This window comes from Monodon monoceros, unplaced genomic scaffold, assembly GCF_005190385.1.
Source record: "Monodon monoceros isolate NGI ecotype Baffin Bay Population unplaced genomic scaffold, NGI_Narwhal_1 Super_Scaffold_12, whole genome shotgun sequence".
Taxonomy (NCBI): Eukaryota; Metazoa; Chordata; class Mammalia; order Artiodactyla; family Monodontidae; genus Monodon; species Monodon monoceros.
This window is the reverse complement of record NW_021703768.1, coordinates 125251327-125271453: the sequence shown is the minus strand read 5'-3', so window position 1 is coordinate 125271453 and position 20127 is coordinate 125251327. Positions and strand designations below refer to the sequence as shown.

Below are 20127 nucleotides of genomic sequence, written 5' to 3'. Positions count from 1 at the left end.
ATACAAAGATTTAGATATGAGATGTTTATCACAGTACTGTTTAAGATGTTAAAAAATCAAAACAACTCAAATGTCTAGCCATAAGAAAACATTAAGAATTAATTATGTTAATGTGACAACAGCATATGTAACCATTAAACATAATGTAGATTATTTAATGACATGGGAGATGGTTCACAAAACATTGTTTAGGGACGAACGATTACAAAACAACTTACTAATGTGATTCTATTTATATAAAAATAGTTACATAGAAACTCATGTACAGAAAAAAGATTCAAAGAATACACAAAGTTGTTAACATTGATGATCTCTAGGGGGAGGGATTATGGATACTTTTTATTTTTGTGTGGTTTGGTTTTTCTGTTTGCTAGCTTCGTAAAAATAATTATTAAACATAGATTCACAATCAAATTTGCTTCCAAGGTGCCTTCTGTGATTCATTCTCTACCCTCTCACACATACTTCTTTTTTTTTTAACACAAAAGATAACATTCTCTGCACACAGTTCTATACTCTGGTTCCTTTTTGTTTCTGCTGTTGTTTCATTCAGCAGTGAATATTTGGGCCTGTATCAATACACAAAGAGCTTCTTTATTCTTTTTTATGGATGCATAATATCATAATATTCCATTGTATGGATGAACCATGATTCATTTTAACCAGTCTCCTATTGATGAACATTTAGGTTATTTCCTTTTTTTTTTTTGGTGATGTAAAAAATCTATGCCAAAATTGGTGAAAGTGGTCAAAAGGTACAAACTTCTGGTTATAAGAAAAAAAGTCCTGGGGATGTAACATACAGCATGGTGACTGTAGTTAACAATACTATGTTGTATATTTGAAAGTTGCTAAGAGAATAGATCTTAAAAGTTCTCATCACAAGAAAAAAAGAATCTGTAATTATGTGATGTGGTGGATGTTAACTAAACTTATTGTGGCCATCATGTCAAAATATATACATATGTTAAATCATTATGTTACACACTAAAAATTAATATGATGTTATATGTCAATTATATCTCAAAAAAAGAAGTTCATACACAGCATGTTGTATATACGTGAGCTTGTTCACAGGACGCTTTTGTCATCCCAGGCTGACTCACTGTTCTTTTTTACTCAGGACCTCTCAGCTAGGTTGGTGTGTATACAGTCCCAGAAGGCCCAGTTCCTCATTACCTTCAAGACCATGGAGGAAATCTGGAAGTTCTCCACCTACCTGAACTTAGGTATGACATGGAGCAGGCAGGTAAAGGAGCACCCGCTTCTCAGTTTAACCAATTTGCAGAGCTTGACATTAAGGAGTTGGTCTGGCTCTGATAATTAAAAGCAGTAGAGTCTAACATGGATGGTTAACCTTTGAAATATCACAAACTGCCTGGAACTAAATCTAAAGCAAATATTGCTCTAAAATGTCACATGCAGCACTTCTTTGTTTCAGGAAGAGAGTATTAGATAATCAGTTAAAACTGGCAAACAGTTTTTGATCATCTACTAGATTCAAAGTACAGCTAGATTAGAAATTGATGGTTAAAAAAAAAAAAAAAGAGAACAGCCTCTAGTAGGATCTAAGTAGCTGTTCAAAAGTTCCAGATCCATGTTCCATGTTTTTGGAAAAGTCAAAGAAAGATATGGGGGACTTATCTGCTAAAGGGGCCTCAGGTTGCAGGGTTTTCTAGAAGGTAAAGAAGGATACTGGGGCACAGCACCAGTACTGACGTGGTGGGAAATAGTTTACCTGCCCTCTCCATGGAGAATAACTCATGATAGGAAAGTTACAATTGCAAAGCAAAACCAAGCAAAGCAAGAGGAGGCCACTTGAATTGATGCATGTTTTACTTCTCTTACAAAATGCTGGGCTCCATGCAGACTTACACAGGAAGCGATTTTGTGTAGGGGTAGAGGGTCAAGATGGCTCTTGGCTAGAAGGTATAAGTTCTCCTCTTGTAGTCATGGTGATTTTTCTGCTCTCCATTCAACACATCTCCTTCTGTGACCATTAGAGATCCTTGTTATTCAAAGTGTGCTCCATGGACCAGCAGCATCAGCATCACTTGGGACTTGTTAGAAACATGGAATCCTAGGCCGCAACCCAGACCTACTGAACCAGCATTTGTATTTTAATGAGGTCCCTAGGTGATTTGTGTGCACATGGAAGTATGAGAAGCACCATTATAGAAGATACACAGGGCCTAAATCAGCACAACGCAGAGTGGAAAGAGACAGGTTCTGCATCTTAAGAAAGTGAGGATGTCTAGAAAGAAGCAAAATTTTCATACAAATAATTTAAATTTATAGGAATGTGTAAAATAGTATCCATAATTGTTACAGTTTTACAGTTTGCACAGTTTTTAGTCTGGTTTTAACAAGTGAGATCTTACTGGGCATGGGGTGAGGGGCAGGGTCAGAGGGATGTTGAAGTAAATCCTGACTCATTTGTGGGCCATGGAGAACCTCCCCAGCCACTGCATCATCAGGGGTACAAGAATTCGAATTTGGTCGGGAGAACTTTAAGGGGGAACCAGGAACTCCCAGTGTCAACATTGTAATCTTGGAGATTCCTCTCTGGATGTATTATAAAACAGTAACTTGGTCTGATAATCTTATTATGCATTTATGGAAACCCATAATATGTTGAAAATAAATATCGTTTAAAAATGATTTGTACTTCCCAACAGATGCTGAGAAGAATCAATTCATTTTAGAAATTTTCTAGCTACCCCTCTTATGCTCTTCTAATTCCAGTTAAGTGGAGTCAGATTAGGTATGGAGGTCTGGGGGAGAAATTCAGGAGGGAAATTGCTCACCCTAATGATCAGCTAATGGCAGAAATCATGCCCTTGAGGAATCTTGTTGGTTTGACTTCTTAGGCTACGTATCCATGTGTCTGGAGCATCTCCTCTTTGATCACAAGTACTGGCTTAACTGCCGACTGGTGGAGGATACAGAGATCCACGTGTCAGTAGATGATAAACACCTGGAAACAATATACCTGGGACTTCTGATCCAGGAAGGTGAGCATGGTGTAGGGGTGGGGATGGGGGTCTTATCTGGATATATGTTATCAGAGTCCTTGAAATAATTAGGATACAAAGGGAGGCAAAAACCATTCAAACATGAAAATATTCACAAATGAACCCACCTGTTACAATATTACTTCAACCATCTCTGTCAGTTTAACATCAATATCACATGAACAGCTGTGTAGGCCAGTCTCACTGATTGTCTGATGTTAGAACCACCCGGGAATTTTAAGAAGATGCCCATATCAGGGCTCAGCTGGGGCCAGTTAATCTCTAGCGATGGGGATCAGGCTTTGGTATTTTTTGAAAGTTGCCCAGGTTATTCTAATATGCATCCAAGATTGAGAACCACTATTCCAAACATGTGATATAATTTGATTGTAAAATAAAATTGCAGATCTTGCAAAACCTTCATGATTTCATGAGATCGAGGAAAGTGATAATTGGGAAACTGTTTGGAGCACCCACCAGTCTGTTTACAAGGAAGGATCCAATCAAGGCTGCAGCCAACCGGTTAATGACTGATGACATCATAGACACAGTGAAAGAGCCATATTTGCATAGAATATTTTGCATAATGATTCCCTTTCTGATTGTTTTGCATGAATCATATATGAAGGAAAAACTTTCGTACTCTATGACTGTGAAATTTAGTTGGAGAAATTATATTCACCCAAATCAACTTAATTTATTCTTTTTTGGTCCTAAGATTAACATGAGGTTGCAATTATAACTGAAGTTCTGTTAAATATATTTTCATGAACTGTTGTTTCATTTTTTTCTCAAGGTGAAGTCCCAATTAAACCTCATTCTTGAGAATTATTTGGAGTTTTTGGTGTCTATTTTAAGTGAATTCCCTCTCAGTGGCTTTTTTCCCTGGTACCAGTTTTCCTGGGGTCACAAAGGCCTCTTGTAGTACCTCCCCTTGGACTGTGTACTTTACTTTCAGAAAGAAAAGTATCCGGGCTCTGATGGAAATATACATAGTGGGATACTCCATTTTCACTTCCTGCTACTCCTTGGAAAGAGCTTTTCTCATTCTGTGCAGGTCACTTCTTCTGCAGAGCCACGTGCTCCATGGCTCAGCCAGCTGAGAAGGAAGCGGAGTATTTGACACTTTGCAAGAATGAGTTAATCTCGGTGAAGACAGCTGAAGGCGAGTTCGAGTGGGAAGGCGTGTCCTTGGTGACGGGTCAGCGGGGCTTGGTGCCAGTGTCAGCCTTGGAACCCCTGCCTCTCCCTTTCCACCAGTGAGTAGCCACTCACCTCCTGGGAGAGGGTCTCAGAGCGCACTGAGGTCTGCAGAACAGAGTAGGCACATTTGCAGATGTGGACATCCGTGGTGCCAGGGAGGGAACAAACCTGGGGGGCTTTTTATCTTTTGTTATTTTTTTAAGTCAAGATTTGCACAATTAGATGAAATGGAGACAACTCAAAGTTTCAGATGGACATTGTACCAAAGAAGAAATACACTGCCTGGTCTCCAATGCAGTGTTTCTCACTGTGGGGACTGGGGACCATTTGTACCAGAGTTGCCTGGGGATTCTACTGCAAGTTTATACCCTCTGGCCCTCCTCAGACTCTCTTGAGGTTGGATCCAAAAATCTGCATTTTATATAAGCTCCCCTTAAACATCAGGGGATGTTTTTCACACTAAAGTTCCAGAATCCTTGCTGAAAGATGTTGTAAACTCAAACAGAGAGAGTGACAGTAAGCATGATTCCAGGCCGTGGGTTCTGTGTGTGGCAGAGAATCTGACAGTGAGAATGAAATGGGATCCTTTGTTAGATATTTTACTGACAAGCTAATTGCTGAGCCAGATAATATCCCAGGCCTGCTGAGCTTCTTTATTTTTCACAGTGCTTGATAAAAAGTAAGTTCTCATTAAATTTATTATAATAAAAGTAACCAAAATTACAAGAATACTTATCAGCATCAGCATCATTTTAATGGATTATTCTGCTCACTGTTCAAATTTTTTGAAATCCATGTTTGCAAACCCCATGTTTCCATTGGCAGATGGTTCCTAAAGAATTATCCAGGAAGCTGTGGCCTTTCCAGGAAGAGGGATTGGACAGGCTCCTATCAGATCGGTACGGCTGAGTTGAAGGCAGTATTATTAGGGAGATAATATTGCTCTGCCTCCTCCTTTTATCGGCAGATTTGGAGTCAGTGGATGTGAATTCCTGTCTCACCTCTGCTGCTGACTGAATTTGGGGAACCCAATTATACCATCTGTTCCCATGGGTTTCCTTGCCTGTGAAATGAGAGGTCTCAGATGAGGGCTGTACTGTAGATATAAATACCTCCAGGGACAGGCAGAACACACAGATGCGTGGAGGGCCTGGAGGGAAGATGTTAGGGAATGGTAGGGACCATAGGGATTTAAAAATATGTGGAAAAAAAAAAAGCCCTGCGTGGGCCAGATGTGGCGTGCAGGCTGCCTGCTTTCAATCTCTAGTCAGAACATTTTCTAATTTCCTTCAGAGTTTTGTGAAGTTAATCTTGAATTAAGGAAGATTAAGAATGCTTGGCACATAGCGGGTGCTCAGTAAATATGTTGAATAGATGAAATACATACATATATATATGTATAAATGCATACATTTTATGTAATCTCTATACACATGTGTATGTATGTATGTATATTTATATATATATATATACACACACATAAATATATACACATACCCATATATCTATAAGTGTATTTGTATCTACTGGATAAGGAAATTTAATGTTTTCTATGTATCTAGAATATACATTCCTTTCATCTTCATCCTTGGAGCTGCCTTCCTACACCTAGCACAAAGTGCAATTTTTAAAGTTCTAAGCCCAAATACCACTTTAAAAAAAAGAAACAGAGGGAATTATGAGACCCAGACATTAGATCTAATTAATAATCAACCACAAACAAGACTTTTACCTATCTGAGGCAGTATGGCCTTGTCGTTAGGCACATGGGGCTGTGAAGTCCTATTCTGGATTCTAGTTCTAGCCCCACAACTTAAAACCAGTGTGACCTCAGCCAGTTCATGACGTGCTCTCACAACGTCACAACTTCCTCATTAGTAAAATGTTACTGTAAAACCAACTTTAAATGTTGTCATGAGAAACTAAACTAAATGACATCTGTAAATCACTTAGTACAGTCTTCTCACATTCTAAGTGTTTAATACATGGTAGATACTACCAAAGCAGTGGGAACTTCTGATTCTGAAGACACAGTCAACAGAAACTTGACCAAAAATGTCAGGAAAAAAAAAATCCAGTAGCTTTAGCAGGGGAGCTAAAGCAAATATGGAAACTGGGGCATATAAAAACTGCTACCTCAACTAGAGCTGGATTAGTGGAAAGAAGGGTTAACAGCAGTGGAGAGACTTAAGTTCTAGTTCACACACAAACTCCTTGGACAAATCACGTACCCTCTCAGTGCTTCCACCTTCTAATCTATAAAAAGGAGATTCTGATAGTTGCTCTGCTTACCCTTTGGGGCTCCTAGAAAGATCTGAGAAAAGGGACATAAGTGTACTTTGTAAACTGGAGAGTACAATTCTCATAAATATATCATTACTAGATCCTAGCTTGGCAGCTGATCAAGCTAGGTAGTGACCATAGTCAGAAGAGGAGTCTTCCAGAACCCTCTGGGTAACCAGCTGTTTTCTATTCGCCAGTGATATGAGGCTAACATGTATTGAGGGTTGCCTAGGTACCAGGCATTGTGCACTTTATCTCTTTAACTCTTCCTGATATTTGTAAGAGACAGGTATTCTCATTATCCCCATTTTACAGTTGGGGAAACTGAAGGTCATAGTGGCCAAAGGAGCCAGAAGGAAATGGAGAGATCCTACAGTAGTCCTCACCCTGGTCTGTGGATCTGTGCCAACCATGGGAAAGTTTTTACATAATGGCAAATCAGACAAAGTAGGACAATATAGTGAGCTTTCCAGTTTGACATAAGCTACCTTTATTCTGTTTTAAGGTATACCTAGTATTCTGAGATTATATTTACTACGTTTGTTAAAATTTCTTTTATAAAACGGTGGTAAAAGTGGATGGGAGTTCCTTTTTTGAATTTCCTAGCTTGGCCAAATGAAAAGCCAGTTACCCTATATCATTCCTGCCAATTTCTTTTTTTGAGGGGGGGGGAGAAATTTTACTGGTCCTTAAAGTTCTAAAGTCTGGGAACTCTTCATTTCATATTACACTGGAAGCTAGTGGAAGGCTCCGCTGTTCCTGCCTTATTTGGTTGACCTGTGTGCTGTTTTCCCACAGGTAGAGGAAAATGTAAGGCCTGGAAAGAATATGAGAGGGAAGAAAAGGATGAACTGAATTTCCACCAGGGAGAAAGCATTGAGATCATCGGCTTTGTCATTCCTGGGCTTCAGTGGTTCATTGGGAAGTCAGCGCTCTCAGGAGAAGTGGGCTTTGTCCCCACCAGGAACATAGATCCTGATTCTTATTCCCCAATGTGAGTATGACACACAGACCCTCTGGGATGTGCTGGAGCAGGGCCACCTTCCCCAGTGGTCCTGCCCCATTCTGAGCAGGTTTGAAGATGAGCTTCAGGGTTTCCTGGTAACATGAACCCAGAGGAGCACATTCTGACAGTCAAGGCGACATGAGGAGTGATAGGAAAGAAAATATGAGTGATCAGGGAAGGAGTCAGTTCAGTTCATTTCAGCAGATGGTCATTGAGGCCTTCCTCTGTGCAAGGAGAGAAACACAACCCCCCAAACCCAGGGCCTGCTCTTAGCCTTTCCCACCCAATCAAGGGGCCCCATCAGGGGAGTACACATACAGGGACCTATAGACTCCAGCTTAGTGAATGGAGAGTCCCTCCCACATAGGTCTGTCTGCTGAAAGCTTAATGTATGGGAAGTCAGTGTTGGCCAGGATGGCAGAGTGCCTCTTTTACTCTTTCCTGCCTTAAGTATAGAAGGGCTGGTTCTGAGGAGCAGAGCCACCACATGACCAGTCAGCAGCAGGTGGCCAGCCTGCTCCAGCCACCCTGTCATGGAGTGCTGGAGTACTGCCCGGTCTCTCTGGTTGGCCATCCTGCATGGGGATAGCAACAGTAGAAAGCCTGGGCCCAGGAAGTACAAGAGGGAACACAGAGTTGGTGGCTAACCTTGAGACACTGTAGCCCTCCACATGGGGAAAACACAGCCCAAGCAATGCCTAAGGCTCTGAACACTCCGACTAGAACTCCTTCCCTTGTGGAAAGAGCCACTAAGGAGAGTGGACCAAGGGCAGAAGCTTCCTCTAAGCCCTGTCCTTTTTAGGGAGAGGGGAGAGAAAGTCATTTTCCCTACACAGAAATGTGGGAACCCAGGTACCTCTATAAGAGGAAGATCACTCACTATGCTCCTGGAGAGGTATGGAGAGCAATGAGAGTTTAGAAGGAGATAAAGGGTGTCAAGAGAACTTTCCTCAAAAAGGTAACCTGTGAGTTCAGCTTTGCACGGTGTAAGACATTTCAACAGACGTCAGTAGGGAAAGGAGGTCACAGGTAGGAAAGTAAGGGGGATGTTGAGGAACGATTCATATTGTTGGGGGCCGGTCACCAGGAGGGTGGTAGTGTGACAAAGGCTCAGCAGGGCCATGATAAAGACGGGAAACGCCTATGCCATGGGCCTGTCAGGGCATGAGGAGCCACTGAATGTATCTGAGCAAGGGTGACATGATGTGACTGGGACTTCTGTCTAGGAAGCCAGCCCTGGCTTTGGCTGAGGTGTGCATGGTCAGGGGAGAGCCTGGAGGCAGGAGACCAACGAGAAAGCTGAGGTTAGGGGCATTTGGGAAGGGGCAAGGGGAATGGAGAGGAGAGGGCACTGCTAGGACCAGTCAACAGACTTTAGAGATTCTGGGAGCTTACAAATACGGATACCTGTGTTCTGCCCCCAGCAGTGCATTCTCATTGGTCTGCGTGGGGCCTGGGCAGCCATGGTTGTAAAAGCTCCCCAGGTGGGGCTAGTGTGCAGCCCAGGTGAGAACTGCTGCTAAAACTACCCCCTCAATTTACTGCAGGAGTAGTTGAGGACCCCCGGAGTGAAACAGCTGAACCATGGCTTGGGTCTGGAATTGCAGATTGCTGATGTTAAATCTAGGGTTCTTTTTCTTTTTTTAAAAATTTATTTATTTATTCATTTACTTTGGTCTGTGTTGGGTCTTCGTTTCTGTGCGAGGGCTTTCTCTAGTTGTGGCAAGCGGGGGCCAGTCTTCGTCGCGGTTCGTGGGCCTCTCACCATCGCAGCCTCTCTTGTTGCGGAGCACAGGCTCTGGACACGCAGGCTCAGCGGCCATGGCTCATGGGCCCAGCCGCTCCACGGCACGCGGGATCTTCCCAGACCAGGGCTCGAACCCGTGTCCCCTGCATTAGCAGGCAGACTCCCAACCACTGCGCCACCAGGGAAGCCCCTAGGGTTCTTTTTCAAAAACAGAGTCCCGCAGCTGAGGTCCTAGTGAAAGGGAGGAAGAATAAAAAGAACAGAGACTCCATGGGGAAGAACCATTTATAGAGCAGAGGAAGAAAGAATGTATCAGAGGAAGAAAGAAGGACGGCTGAGGGGGAGGAACCAGCCATGTGGGAGGTGGGGGATGCTTAACACTGTGGCAGTCCTTTGAAACTGACCATTGAGAAGTCACTGGCCCTGGGGAGGTCACTGGTCATTGGGCGGCAGCATAGGTCAGTAATAAAGAATTCCAGAGCCAGACTTCCTGGAAGGCATTTATGGCCATGTGAGCACATCATGTGTCTCCATTAGCTTACCAGCTGGGTGACTTTGGATATGTTAATTTGTTTCTCTAAGCTTCAGTTTACTCATCTGTAAAATGCATACAGTGTTAGTATTTGCCCATAAGATTGTCTTGAGTTGAAATGAGCTGATACGTGTAAAACACTTAGAATGGTGCCTGGCACAGTGTGTGTGTGTGTGTGTGTGTGTGTTATTGCTGTTACTGTTGTGGGTGGTAATCTCTGAGAGGCAGTTTTAACAGGATACTGGGGGCCGGTGTCAGATTTAATCAATTATATTGAACTTCTGTACCTCATATCATGCCTCAAATGACAATAACCCAGTACTACTAAATTAATCTGATCATCACATTTTAGCTGGCTTAGTTGTACAGGATACACTCACCCTGCAGAATATCATCCCCTGTATCCAAGTGGTCAGGAAACCTTCTCCTTACTTGCACAGAGTTGCCTGTTGACCTCTACGTGCTCACCTGTGGGACCCCATGCACCAGAGATTGCGCATTCGGTAGGGAAGGGGAAAGTGGACAGGAGACGGAGGGGTGGGAGAGGGAGAGAAGAGAAGAACTGGCTCATTGCACACTCTAGAAATCACTCTCTAGATTATAGATACCCCCGAAACAGCAATTGGAGGAAGACCCCACAAACAACCTGCCAGCAGCAGCCAGGGTGTGGAAGTCCTGGGAACCATCCCTATGTGCTGTGCTGTCCCTGTGATCAGGCCACTGGGTGTCACTCTTAGTCTGTGTTCGTTTAGGGTCAGGTTTCTGAAGATGGTCCAGCATTTGCTGAAATCTCCATCCTCTTCCCCCAGCTTTCCTCCCTGTACTGGTGTATTACTCCCTGAAGTGTTTGTACCCTGTTTGTACATATGTATGCATGTATGAATGTATATATGTATCCATGCATGTATTCTTTGATTTATTCATTTAACCAAATTGGCAGTGTATTGAGAATGAAATTTCTCAGAAGCTGTTTTCTGAGTCAGATTTAGTCTTTGCCTCTGACACATGGGAAAGGGATCCTGCTTATCCGCGGAAGCAAATTTTTGTGGGTTTCCTTTTTTACAGCCCAGATTTCAACATCAGCTACCTAATTTCACAGGAACAGCAGCTGGAAAACCCATTCTTAAACCTCAGGCAGGCCTTCTATCCGAATAGACAAAGTGTTTGTATTTGGCCAGAGTGACTTTGAAGACTCTCAGTAGCCCTGTGTGGAGCATGTCAGCCTGCCGCATTTCTAGAAGCTCTGCCACACTCCTTCTAAGCCTGTCTCCATGCTGGGAAAGCCCTAATGTAATTTGTCAAGCTTCTTAGACTCTAAGTATCTGGGACTCAGGACCTTAGCAGATCAGCCATGAGGCAATGGACACAGAGGCAGAAGACCTCAGCTTCAGTGTCAGCTTTACCACTTTCTAACTGTGTAATTCTGAGCGTGGCACTGAATTACTTTCTGAATCTTCATCTATAAATATGGATAAAAATACCTACATCATAGGATTATTATGAAGAGTAAATGAAATAGTAAATTCAGGAATGCTTTGTAAAATTCAAGTGTTCTACAGAAATTTGGGATCATATTCTTTTTATCTCAAATGAGTTTAGATGTAGAATTCAGTTACATGCTCTTTTGAGGATGGAAGCTCTTAGAGTGCTGGGGAGAATCTGGAGGTCAAGCCAGAGAGATGGGGGTTCAGTAAGTGTGTCAAGAGCCATAGACGTCAGGACACAGCTTTAGTGCCGGTTCTGCCACTGATTAGAGGTGTGACCTTGAGCAGTTCACATTAATGGCTAGTTTTCTCATCACTGACTTTCAAACTGCATTTATCTGAGCTATGGGGATAATGGGTAAGTGGCAGACCATGGCACTCCATCCCAGACACTCTGTTAACCCTGCTTGAAAGAGAGAACCTCTTCTTACATCCTACTTACATCCTGCTCTACCGCTCCCTAACCACCAACTTTATTTTTCTGTGCCTCAGTCTCTTCTTCTGTAAAAAGGGGATAAGAATAGTACCTGTATCATAGAGCAACTGTGTAGATTAAATGAGTTAATAGTGTGTGATTCATAATAAGCCCCTCCCAAGTGTTAGCTGTTATTAACTCTTGGGCTTCTAAGTTATTTTTGTTTTTAAACTGGATTCTGAAGTTTAAAGAATATTTAGAACTGAAAGAGATATTAAGTGTTATCCAGATAGGCACTGGACTGAATACTTTCCAAGCCACTTCTAATTTTCATATTCTTTGATTCTATGACAGACTTCTAGTGAGCAAATTAGTTTTAACAATTAGCTTATACAATAGAGTGAATATACAGAACTCTATTATTTATAATCATTTCTTCCAGCCCCCAGGCCCTCCTTCTACCCCCTTCCCACACCTTAGCCTTCTTTCTGTATCTTTTTTTTGTGTGTGTGCGGTACGCAGGCCTCTCACTGTTGTGGCCTCTCCCGTTGCGGAGCACAGGCTCCGGACGCGCAGGCTCAGCGGCCATGGCTCACGGGCCCAGCCGCTCCACGGCATGTGGGATCTTCCCGGTCCGGGGCACGAACCCGTGTCCGCTGCATTGGCAGGCGGACCCTCAACCACTGCGCCACCAGGGAAGCCCTTCTTTCTCTATCTTAATGCTACATAACACTGTTCTGTGTCATGGAATCAGATGTCAACATCCAATGTGAAAGGTTTGTTCTGACCACAGTCAAGTTTTCTCCATTGTTCCTCTAGATTGTGTCATTAGTTCCGAGTGTTTTCTTGAAATAACCTGTCAAAGAAACATCTTTTAATGGTCCTTTTCCAACTCTTACATTTAGGGCAGCCAGTTCCTATTTCTTCCCTTAAAAATGGTCTCAAAGAATGGGTAGGAGTCAAAGGAAGGGGCTTTGTTTTTCTTGGGAGATGCAGTTTTAACAGGAGGGGTGTTTTCATTGCCACTTTGATCAATTCAGCAACGGCATAGGTCAGTTCTGCACAAATGAGGTGCTACCAGCTCTTCTTCCTTGGCAGTGTAAATAAATACATTATACAACAGTGAGATGAGGAGTCTGAGTTCAGCTCTGGGCACGTGGGTTGATGGCTTCTCTGTGTCCTTCACTACGTCCTAGGGCAAAAAGAGAAGGGGTCATGTCTGGAACCTTGCACTGATCTGTGTCCATGTCTTTTGCCTCAATACAGGAGCAAGAACTCCACCTTTTTCAGTGATGAGGAAAGATGCTCTCTGGGGGTCCCGGGAAGTGACAGGAAAGCTGAGTGTGCCAGCTTCCTCCACACGCTTGCTCAGACTGACATAACATCTGTCTACCGGCTTAGTGAGTGTTTGCTCCTCAGACCCTGCGAAAGCCCAGGCTCCTCAAGATTAAGGGAGTGTTCCTAACTGAAACAGAATATCTCTAAAGTATAATCCTATGCATGAATGTGAGGCTATGACCACGGTTGAGTTGATGACCTGGGTCATATCTGATTAGCAGCATTTTCACTTTGCATTTCAGACAGTTCTGGAGTAGAGGGGGACTTGCTGCCTAGAAACTCTGAGATATGATGAAATCAACTCAGCTATAGCATGGGAGGCTGGCCATATTGAGCCTCCCATTCTAATCCTGGAGAAGAAAACTTCCTGAGTTGTGGCTGAGGGTTTTCCTTCTAGGGCTGAAGTAGGTCTGGCTCCCCAGTAATAAAGGTGGAGCCATAGAGTGTCATAGCTAGAAGGACCCTAAGAGATGACTTCTCCTCTTATTTTACAGATTAGGAAACTGAGGCCCAAGTGAATTAGTGCCTGAGCCAGGATAAGAACTGCCCTCCCCTGTCTTCTCATCAGGACAATCCCTACTTCACCACACTGCCCCTGACACAAAATGACATTGGACTGTTGGATGTGTTAGCTTTGGGTGGGTGAGGGACCTCAGTGCCTAGCACAGTTTTCAGCAGTGCCTGAATGACTGACTGAGTGAATGAATGATACTCTTTTCTTTTACTTTGGGAGGGGCCCACTGCTCTGTGTCAGGAAGTGCATTCATTGACAGGGTTTGAGGAGGGATTCCTGTTTCTCCTGTCTCTTCAGTGATGGTGATGGTGTGTCTGCTCCTGTATGGCCAGATCAGATGGCACACATTTCATGGGTGCAGTCAGAGATTCTGCAGAAGGGACCCTCAGGCCAGCTCCCGGAGCAGAGGTGGGAATTGCAGAGTTTCTCCCAGGCACAGGAACATCTGTGAAGAGCACCTCACCCAGGCATCAGCACCAGCCCTGGCAGCACTTTCTTGCCGCAAGCCGATCACACTGCCCCACCAGGCTGAGCCAGGAAGCTGAAGCTGTGAATGCAGCCTGGTAGGCAGGAGGTCTGAAAGGTATAAAAATCAAGGACTGCTTGGGGTCTGCCTTGAAGGCAGGGTGGCTACAGGCTTGGATCCGGGGTATCTGCCAATCGTTGATCCAGTGGTTGAGAGAGGTCCAGGGGCAGGTCTCGGGCAGTCCATTAGCTCTTATCTACAGACCAGGAGTGCAACTCTGCTGGGTGCAGGGCTACGCCTTATGGCTGCACAGGCTATCCCTGGCACCAAGGCAACCAGCAGAGGGTGCATCCTACTGGGAAATTCCAACTCCCCCAAGGCCTATGCCCTGTAATTCTTCTTCCCAGAGGAAGCATCTTTTTGGTAACTCATGCATCATTTGTGCTCTCGGTGGTCCTGGCCTGCAGAGAAATGACTGCATAAGAGTGGCACATGTTCTGCAACGTCAGGGAGGGCCAGGTGCATGAACAGCTCTCCAGAGCCCAGCTCTCTAGCTCTGCTGTGTTTGGCTGTGGGACCTTTGGGGGTTGCAGATCTTAAGTATGTGCAATGACACTCACAGAAGAAGCCTTCCCTAGAGAATAGCAAGTGGAGGCTTGACTTGGTGAGGGGCCTGCTACCCTCAAAGTGCACTGGAGAGCTCAGAGTGCAGGCACAGGTGGCTGGCTGTTGCTTCTTTGCCAGGAAGAGGTAGAATCTTCTTTCTAGCATCCCTTGTCCTATGGAGCATGAACCTGGCCTTCGCCTCCACAAGCTCCACTGTGGCTGCTTTAGCCAAGGGGGTCAACTTCTTTGCTGCCAAACCCCAGGTTGACTTCTTGGTTCTCACCTTGTCTTATTTCACTTTTGTTATGTTCGGTGGCTGCACCGTAAGCCGCCTTGGTCTCCTTGACTCCTCCTTTCTCTTTACAGACTGCCCTTTCAGTCTCCTTCATTGGCTCCCATCTGCAAGTAAATGCTGAAGTTTTTCTGGCCCATTCACACATCCCCTCTCCCCACTCCTCCCCCACCTGCTTTGTATTTCCTTCCAAATCCTTCTTCTGGGACTTTGACCCACTCTGTGTGACCTGTTGTCAGTCACAAATCCATATTTGCAAGTCTCCACTTTTCTCCTTGGCCGCAGATCTGTTTCATTCTCTGCTAGAACTCCTGCAAGTACCGCAAACTCAAAACGTCTAAAACTGCTCGAGACCGTCCCTTCTCCCACCTCATCCCACCAAAGTACTTCAGGGAACAAAACTTAGGAACTGTAGATGCTTCTTTACCTTCCTTTCTTCATTATTTACATTTGGTCACCTCATGCTGTCAAATTTACAAAGCACATTGTGCACACTGAGTCTGTCTGTTGAGTGGATGGGTGATGAATGAATGGAGGAAGGGAGAAGGAAGGCTGTACACACATAAATGGGAGGCAGTGCCATGTGCCACAGAGTGCGCTGCCCTTGGAGTTCTGTTCATGGCTTTGTCATAAACTTGCTGAGACATTTGGGCCTTCAGATTCCACCCCCTGCCCCGCCACCCATACCCACACCTCTTGTCATAGAGCTCATGTTTCTGGCTTTTCTTCTCTGACTCTGTTCTCGTTTCTACCTCAGTTCCCAACTGTAAGGTGAGTGGGTTAAACAAGATGATCTTCAGGTCCCTGCAGCATTGATGGTGAAGGGAAGATGCTGCCTAGTACCTTAGGGATGGCAGATGGTCTGAAACTGAAACACAAAGTGTCCTAGGGGGCCACTGGTCAGGGAGCACCTGTAGGCATAAGCATACTGGGCCATTCTGACCTAACATAGTTTCGTCCTTCATCTCTATCCAGGTGGGTTTGAATCCATCCAGAGTCTTCCAAACGATCTGAGCGGTGAGTAGAGATCATGCTGAACCTGACCTCCAGTCCTGCAGGATAGCATCCTGTCCTCTTGCCAAGAGCTGGCCACCATAGTTGCAGGTACTTAGAGTTGCTCAATTCTGCCTGTCCCTTACAGCGTCCCAGCCCGAAGGCTTCAAGGAGACCCGGCCTGGTGGAGCCTGGGAGGAGCATCAGGCCGTGGGCTCCAGACAGTCCAGCAGCTCCGAGGACTCCAGCCTGGAGGAGGAGCTCCTTTCAGCCACCTCAGACACCTACCACCTGCCAGAGCCTGATGACCTCGATGACCCAGAGCTGCTCATGGACCTGAACACCGGTCAGGAGGAGGAGGAGGCTGAGAACTTCACCCCCATATTGGCTTTTCTGGATCACGAGGGTTATGCTGACCACTTTAAGAGCCTCTATGATTTTTCCTTCTCTTTCCTCACGACTTCCTTCTACAGCTACTCTGAGGAGGATGAGCTCGTGGCCTACCTGGAGGCCTCGAGGAAGTGGGCCAAGCGGAGCCACATGACCTGGGCCCATGCCCGGCTCTGCTTCCTCCTGGGCCGGCTAAGTGTTAGGAAGGTCAAACTCTCTCAGGCCAGGGTGTACTTTGAGGAGGCCATCCACATTCTCAACGGGGCATTTAAGGACCTATCCTTGGCGGCTGCCCTGTACATCAATTTGGCGGCCATCTACCTGAGGCAGAGGCTGAGGCATAAAGGCTCGGGCCTGTTGGAAAAGGCAGGTGCCATGTTGGTCTGCCTGCCTGACCGGGAGTATAGTGCCAAGAGTGAGCTGGATGTGGTGGCCTATGTGCTGAGACAGGGCATCGTGTCGGGCAGCTGCCCCCTGGAGGCCAGAGCCTGCTTCCTGGCCGTCCGATTGCTCCTAATCCTCGGCCGGCACGATGAGGTCCTGCCCTTCGCTGAGCGCCTGCAGCTCCTCGCTGGACACCCTCCCACCTTGGATGCTGCAGCCACTATCTTGAGTTTTCTTTATGACAAGAAATACCTGCCACACCTTGCGGTGGCTTCTGTCCGGCAACGTGGTACTCAGAGCACCCCAGGGATGGCCCTTCCAATTTGGCAGGTCCACCTGGTCCTCCAGAACACCACCAAGCTCCTTGGCCTCCCCTCCCCAAGCTGGGGTGAAGTCTCTGCCCTGGCGTGCCCAGCACTCAGGCAGGCACTGGCTGCCTGTGAGGAGCAGGTGGATCAGAGCACCCAGAGGACCCTGTGTCTCATCCTGTCCAAAGTGTACCTCCAACATAGGTCTCCTGATGGTGCCATCCACTACCTGAGCCAAGCCTTGATGCTAGGCCAGCTGCTGAGTGAGCAGGAAGCTTTTGAGTCTTCCCTCTGCTTGGCATGGGCCTATCTCTTAGCCAGCCGGGCAAAGAAGGCTTTGGACATCCTTGAGCCACTCTTATACTCCCTGAAGGAGACAGAGAGTGTTACCCGAAAGGGAGTGGTCCATAACCTCCTGGGACTCGCACTTCAAGGTGAAGGCCGGGTGAACAGGGCAGCCAACAGCTATCTTTGGGCCTTGAACAGAGCTCAGGAGGCAAGGGATGTGCACAACCAGGCGGTGGCTTTGGCCAATCTTGGCCATCTGACCCTTAAATCCTGGACTCAGCAGCCAGCCAGGGACTATCTTCTGCAGGCGGTGCAGCTCTATTCTAAACTCCAGGCCAGCATGGAGACAGACATGGAATTAGTACAGGTGCTTCTCTGGTTGGCCCAAGTTGAGGTGTACCGACGCCAGCTGGCCAGTGGCCGCTTTTGTTACGAAATGGCATTGCTGTTTGGATTAAGGCATCAACACCTGAAGAGTGAGTATATCCCGTGCTGCTGGGATGCTTTAGAGATAAGTGTTAGAAGACATTTTTTCCTTTGTCCTATCTCCAGTCATCTCATCCGTGTTCCTGCTTTATGTTCAGGTCAGCTTCAGGTCACCAAAACCCTCTGCCATTTCTACAGCTCTGTGTCCCCAAGCCCCGAGGCATGTATCACCTACCACGAGCACTGGCTGGCCCTGGCTCAGCAACTCAGGGACCGGGAGATGGAGGGGAGGCTGCTGGAGTCCCTTGGGCAGCTCTATCGGAACCTAAATACGGCCAGGTGAGTCCAAGCTCAGGGCTAATTCTAGAACATCTTTTCTTCCTTAAGGAGAATCAGTATTCTTTCCCTCACGAAGTCAAGTCCAAATGCACGTGATATGTTTATGGCATCGTGGAAAAGAACGTGGTCTCCGCAGCCACATGGCAGACTCAGTGCCATCCATCACTTACTAGCTGTGTGACTTGGGGCAAGTTTTTACACTTCTCTGTGCCTCCGCTTCCTCACCAGTTAATGCACATGGGGTACTTGGAACAGTGCCTGGTAGACAGGGCTCAGTCATGTTGGTTATGTTACAATTACCTGTGTGTTTCTGTAACAACCTATCAAGTGAATGTGGCTGAGGGTGCATAATTCAGAGAGGTGGCAGTTACACTGAGGACTGTGGAACCCTCAGGAGGTCTTCGTTACCTGAGGAAGTTGGTATTAGAGAAAGGACCAACGTAAATAAATGCACAGAAAACAGGGGTGCAAAATTTCACAGTAAAAATTTTTGATTGGAAACTTACCTTCAAAATGAAACTGGAGGGCTTCCCTGGTGGTGCAGTGGTTGAGAGTCCGCCTGCCGATGCAGGGGGACGCGGGTTTGTGCCCCGGTCCGGGAGGATCCCACATGCCGCGGAGCGGCTGGGCCCGTGAGCCGTGGCCACTGGGCCTGCGCGTCCAGAGCCTGTGCTCTGCAGCGGGAGAGGCCACAACAGTGAGAGTCCCGTGTATTGCAAAAATAAATAAATAAAATGAAACTGGAAAGGATGAAACTAAGTTTATTTTCACTTTTTAGTTAAGAAGCTTAGGTTGTCATCGCAACTATGCACTAAGTTGTAGAATAAATACACAACAAAAGAACTGTTAACTTTTCAGCTTAATTGTGTTGACAGAACTGTATAATAGCACAATTGAACCTCCTTTGTTTTGTGATTGACTTTTAGCACTCTCTTAGAAAGACTCATTTTTGCAAAAATATCCCAAAACTTAACTTTTTATCCAAGCCTTTTTTTTCACCCTTTGATATTTAAATTATTCTCAAGTGGATTATCCTTCCATCTTTTGCTGATTTTCCCTTTTCTATCTTTTACTGGTCAAATCTACCTGATCCTCATTTGCCAGTGACATGGCCTGCAGTTCTGCTTTCTAACAAGCCTTTAATTGATTCCATTAAATTCTACATGGTTTGCAAGATATTTAATTTCACTTTGTGACAGATTAGCATTGTAACATTGTATTCATAATTATGACTGACTGCTAGAGCAGGGATAATTGCTGGTGTTGAGCAAAGAGAGGTGATTGAGGAGAAGCTATTTAAATGACAATTTTTGCTTTTCTAGGCAACGTGGTAACTTGGGCACCTGGTCCGTCAGATCACTAATAATCAGATAACGAATTCTCTCTTTCTCTTTCTCTCTCCCATTCTGTCTCCCTCTCCCTCATCTCGTCCCTCTCTTATAAGAATCAGGTATCCTCCAAATATCCCATTGCTTTAGTCCCAGGAAGGGAGTTTTGGATCCTTGCAGCCTGTGAGGGGACAGGAAGTTGGGCCCCAGCCGTACCATGCTTCTATTCAGAACACCCTAGGAGTTTGTATGGTTTTGGAGCAGATCCAGAAGGTATGCTTGAATTAACCTTAGAGGTGAAATAGTCATATATTCATGGTGAGGCATAGTGAGAATGGGCTTTGGGAAAGCTGACTTTTAAGGAACTGGAGTATGGGGGGCAAACATGTGTCAGGTTTATTGCCACCCCTCCCTGTGTACAAGTTCAGTCTCTGATTAATCACTGTCCAGTCCACCTACCCAACTGCCATCCTTTGTTCACAGCCTTCCTCCCACCTCCAGTCGTCAAAACCCACTGAAACCCTAAGGGGGAAACCAAAGAGTAAGCCCTGGATGCTCTCAACACAGAGTGCAGAGGCCTTTCTTAAGGCAGTGTGAAGGACCGCTGGACTTCTTAGGTGATGGGAGTGATAGGAGAGAAGGAGTGGGGCTTCGCTTGCTCCAAGAAGTGTCTGGAGGAAGTCACAGGCCACAGAGAGGGAGAGGAGTGGCCAAAACTGGATTAGGAGTCAGGAAACCTGAGCCTGCCATGAGCTAATAACATGTCCTTAA

The 20127-nt window shown here is 45.5% G+C and overlaps 1 protein-coding gene across 1 annotated transcript in view; it reads left to right on the top strand.

Annotated features, from left to right (window-relative positions):
* Positions 1 to 20127, top strand: part of SH3TC2 (SH3 domain and tetratricopeptide repeats 2) — a 64165-nt gene that overhangs the window by 23018 nt on the left and 21020 nt on the right. Inside the window, exons 4-12 of the mRNA XM_029217752.1 lie at positions 1124 to 1229; positions 2871 to 3014; positions 4072 to 4273; positions 5043 to 5116; positions 7299 to 7494; positions 12951 to 13084; positions 15876 to 15917; positions 16042 to 17739; positions 17848 to 18028. Of these exons, the coding sequence (XP_029073585.1) occupies positions 1124 to 1229; positions 2871 to 3014; positions 4072 to 4273; positions 5043 to 5116; positions 7299 to 7494; positions 12951 to 13084; positions 15876 to 15917; positions 16042 to 17739; positions 17848 to 18028 (2777 nt within the window). The remainder of the gene's footprint in view (positions 1 to 1123; positions 1230 to 2870; positions 3015 to 4071; positions 4274 to 5042; positions 5117 to 7298; positions 7495 to 12950; positions 13085 to 15875; positions 15918 to 16041; positions 17740 to 17847; positions 18029 to 20127) is intronic.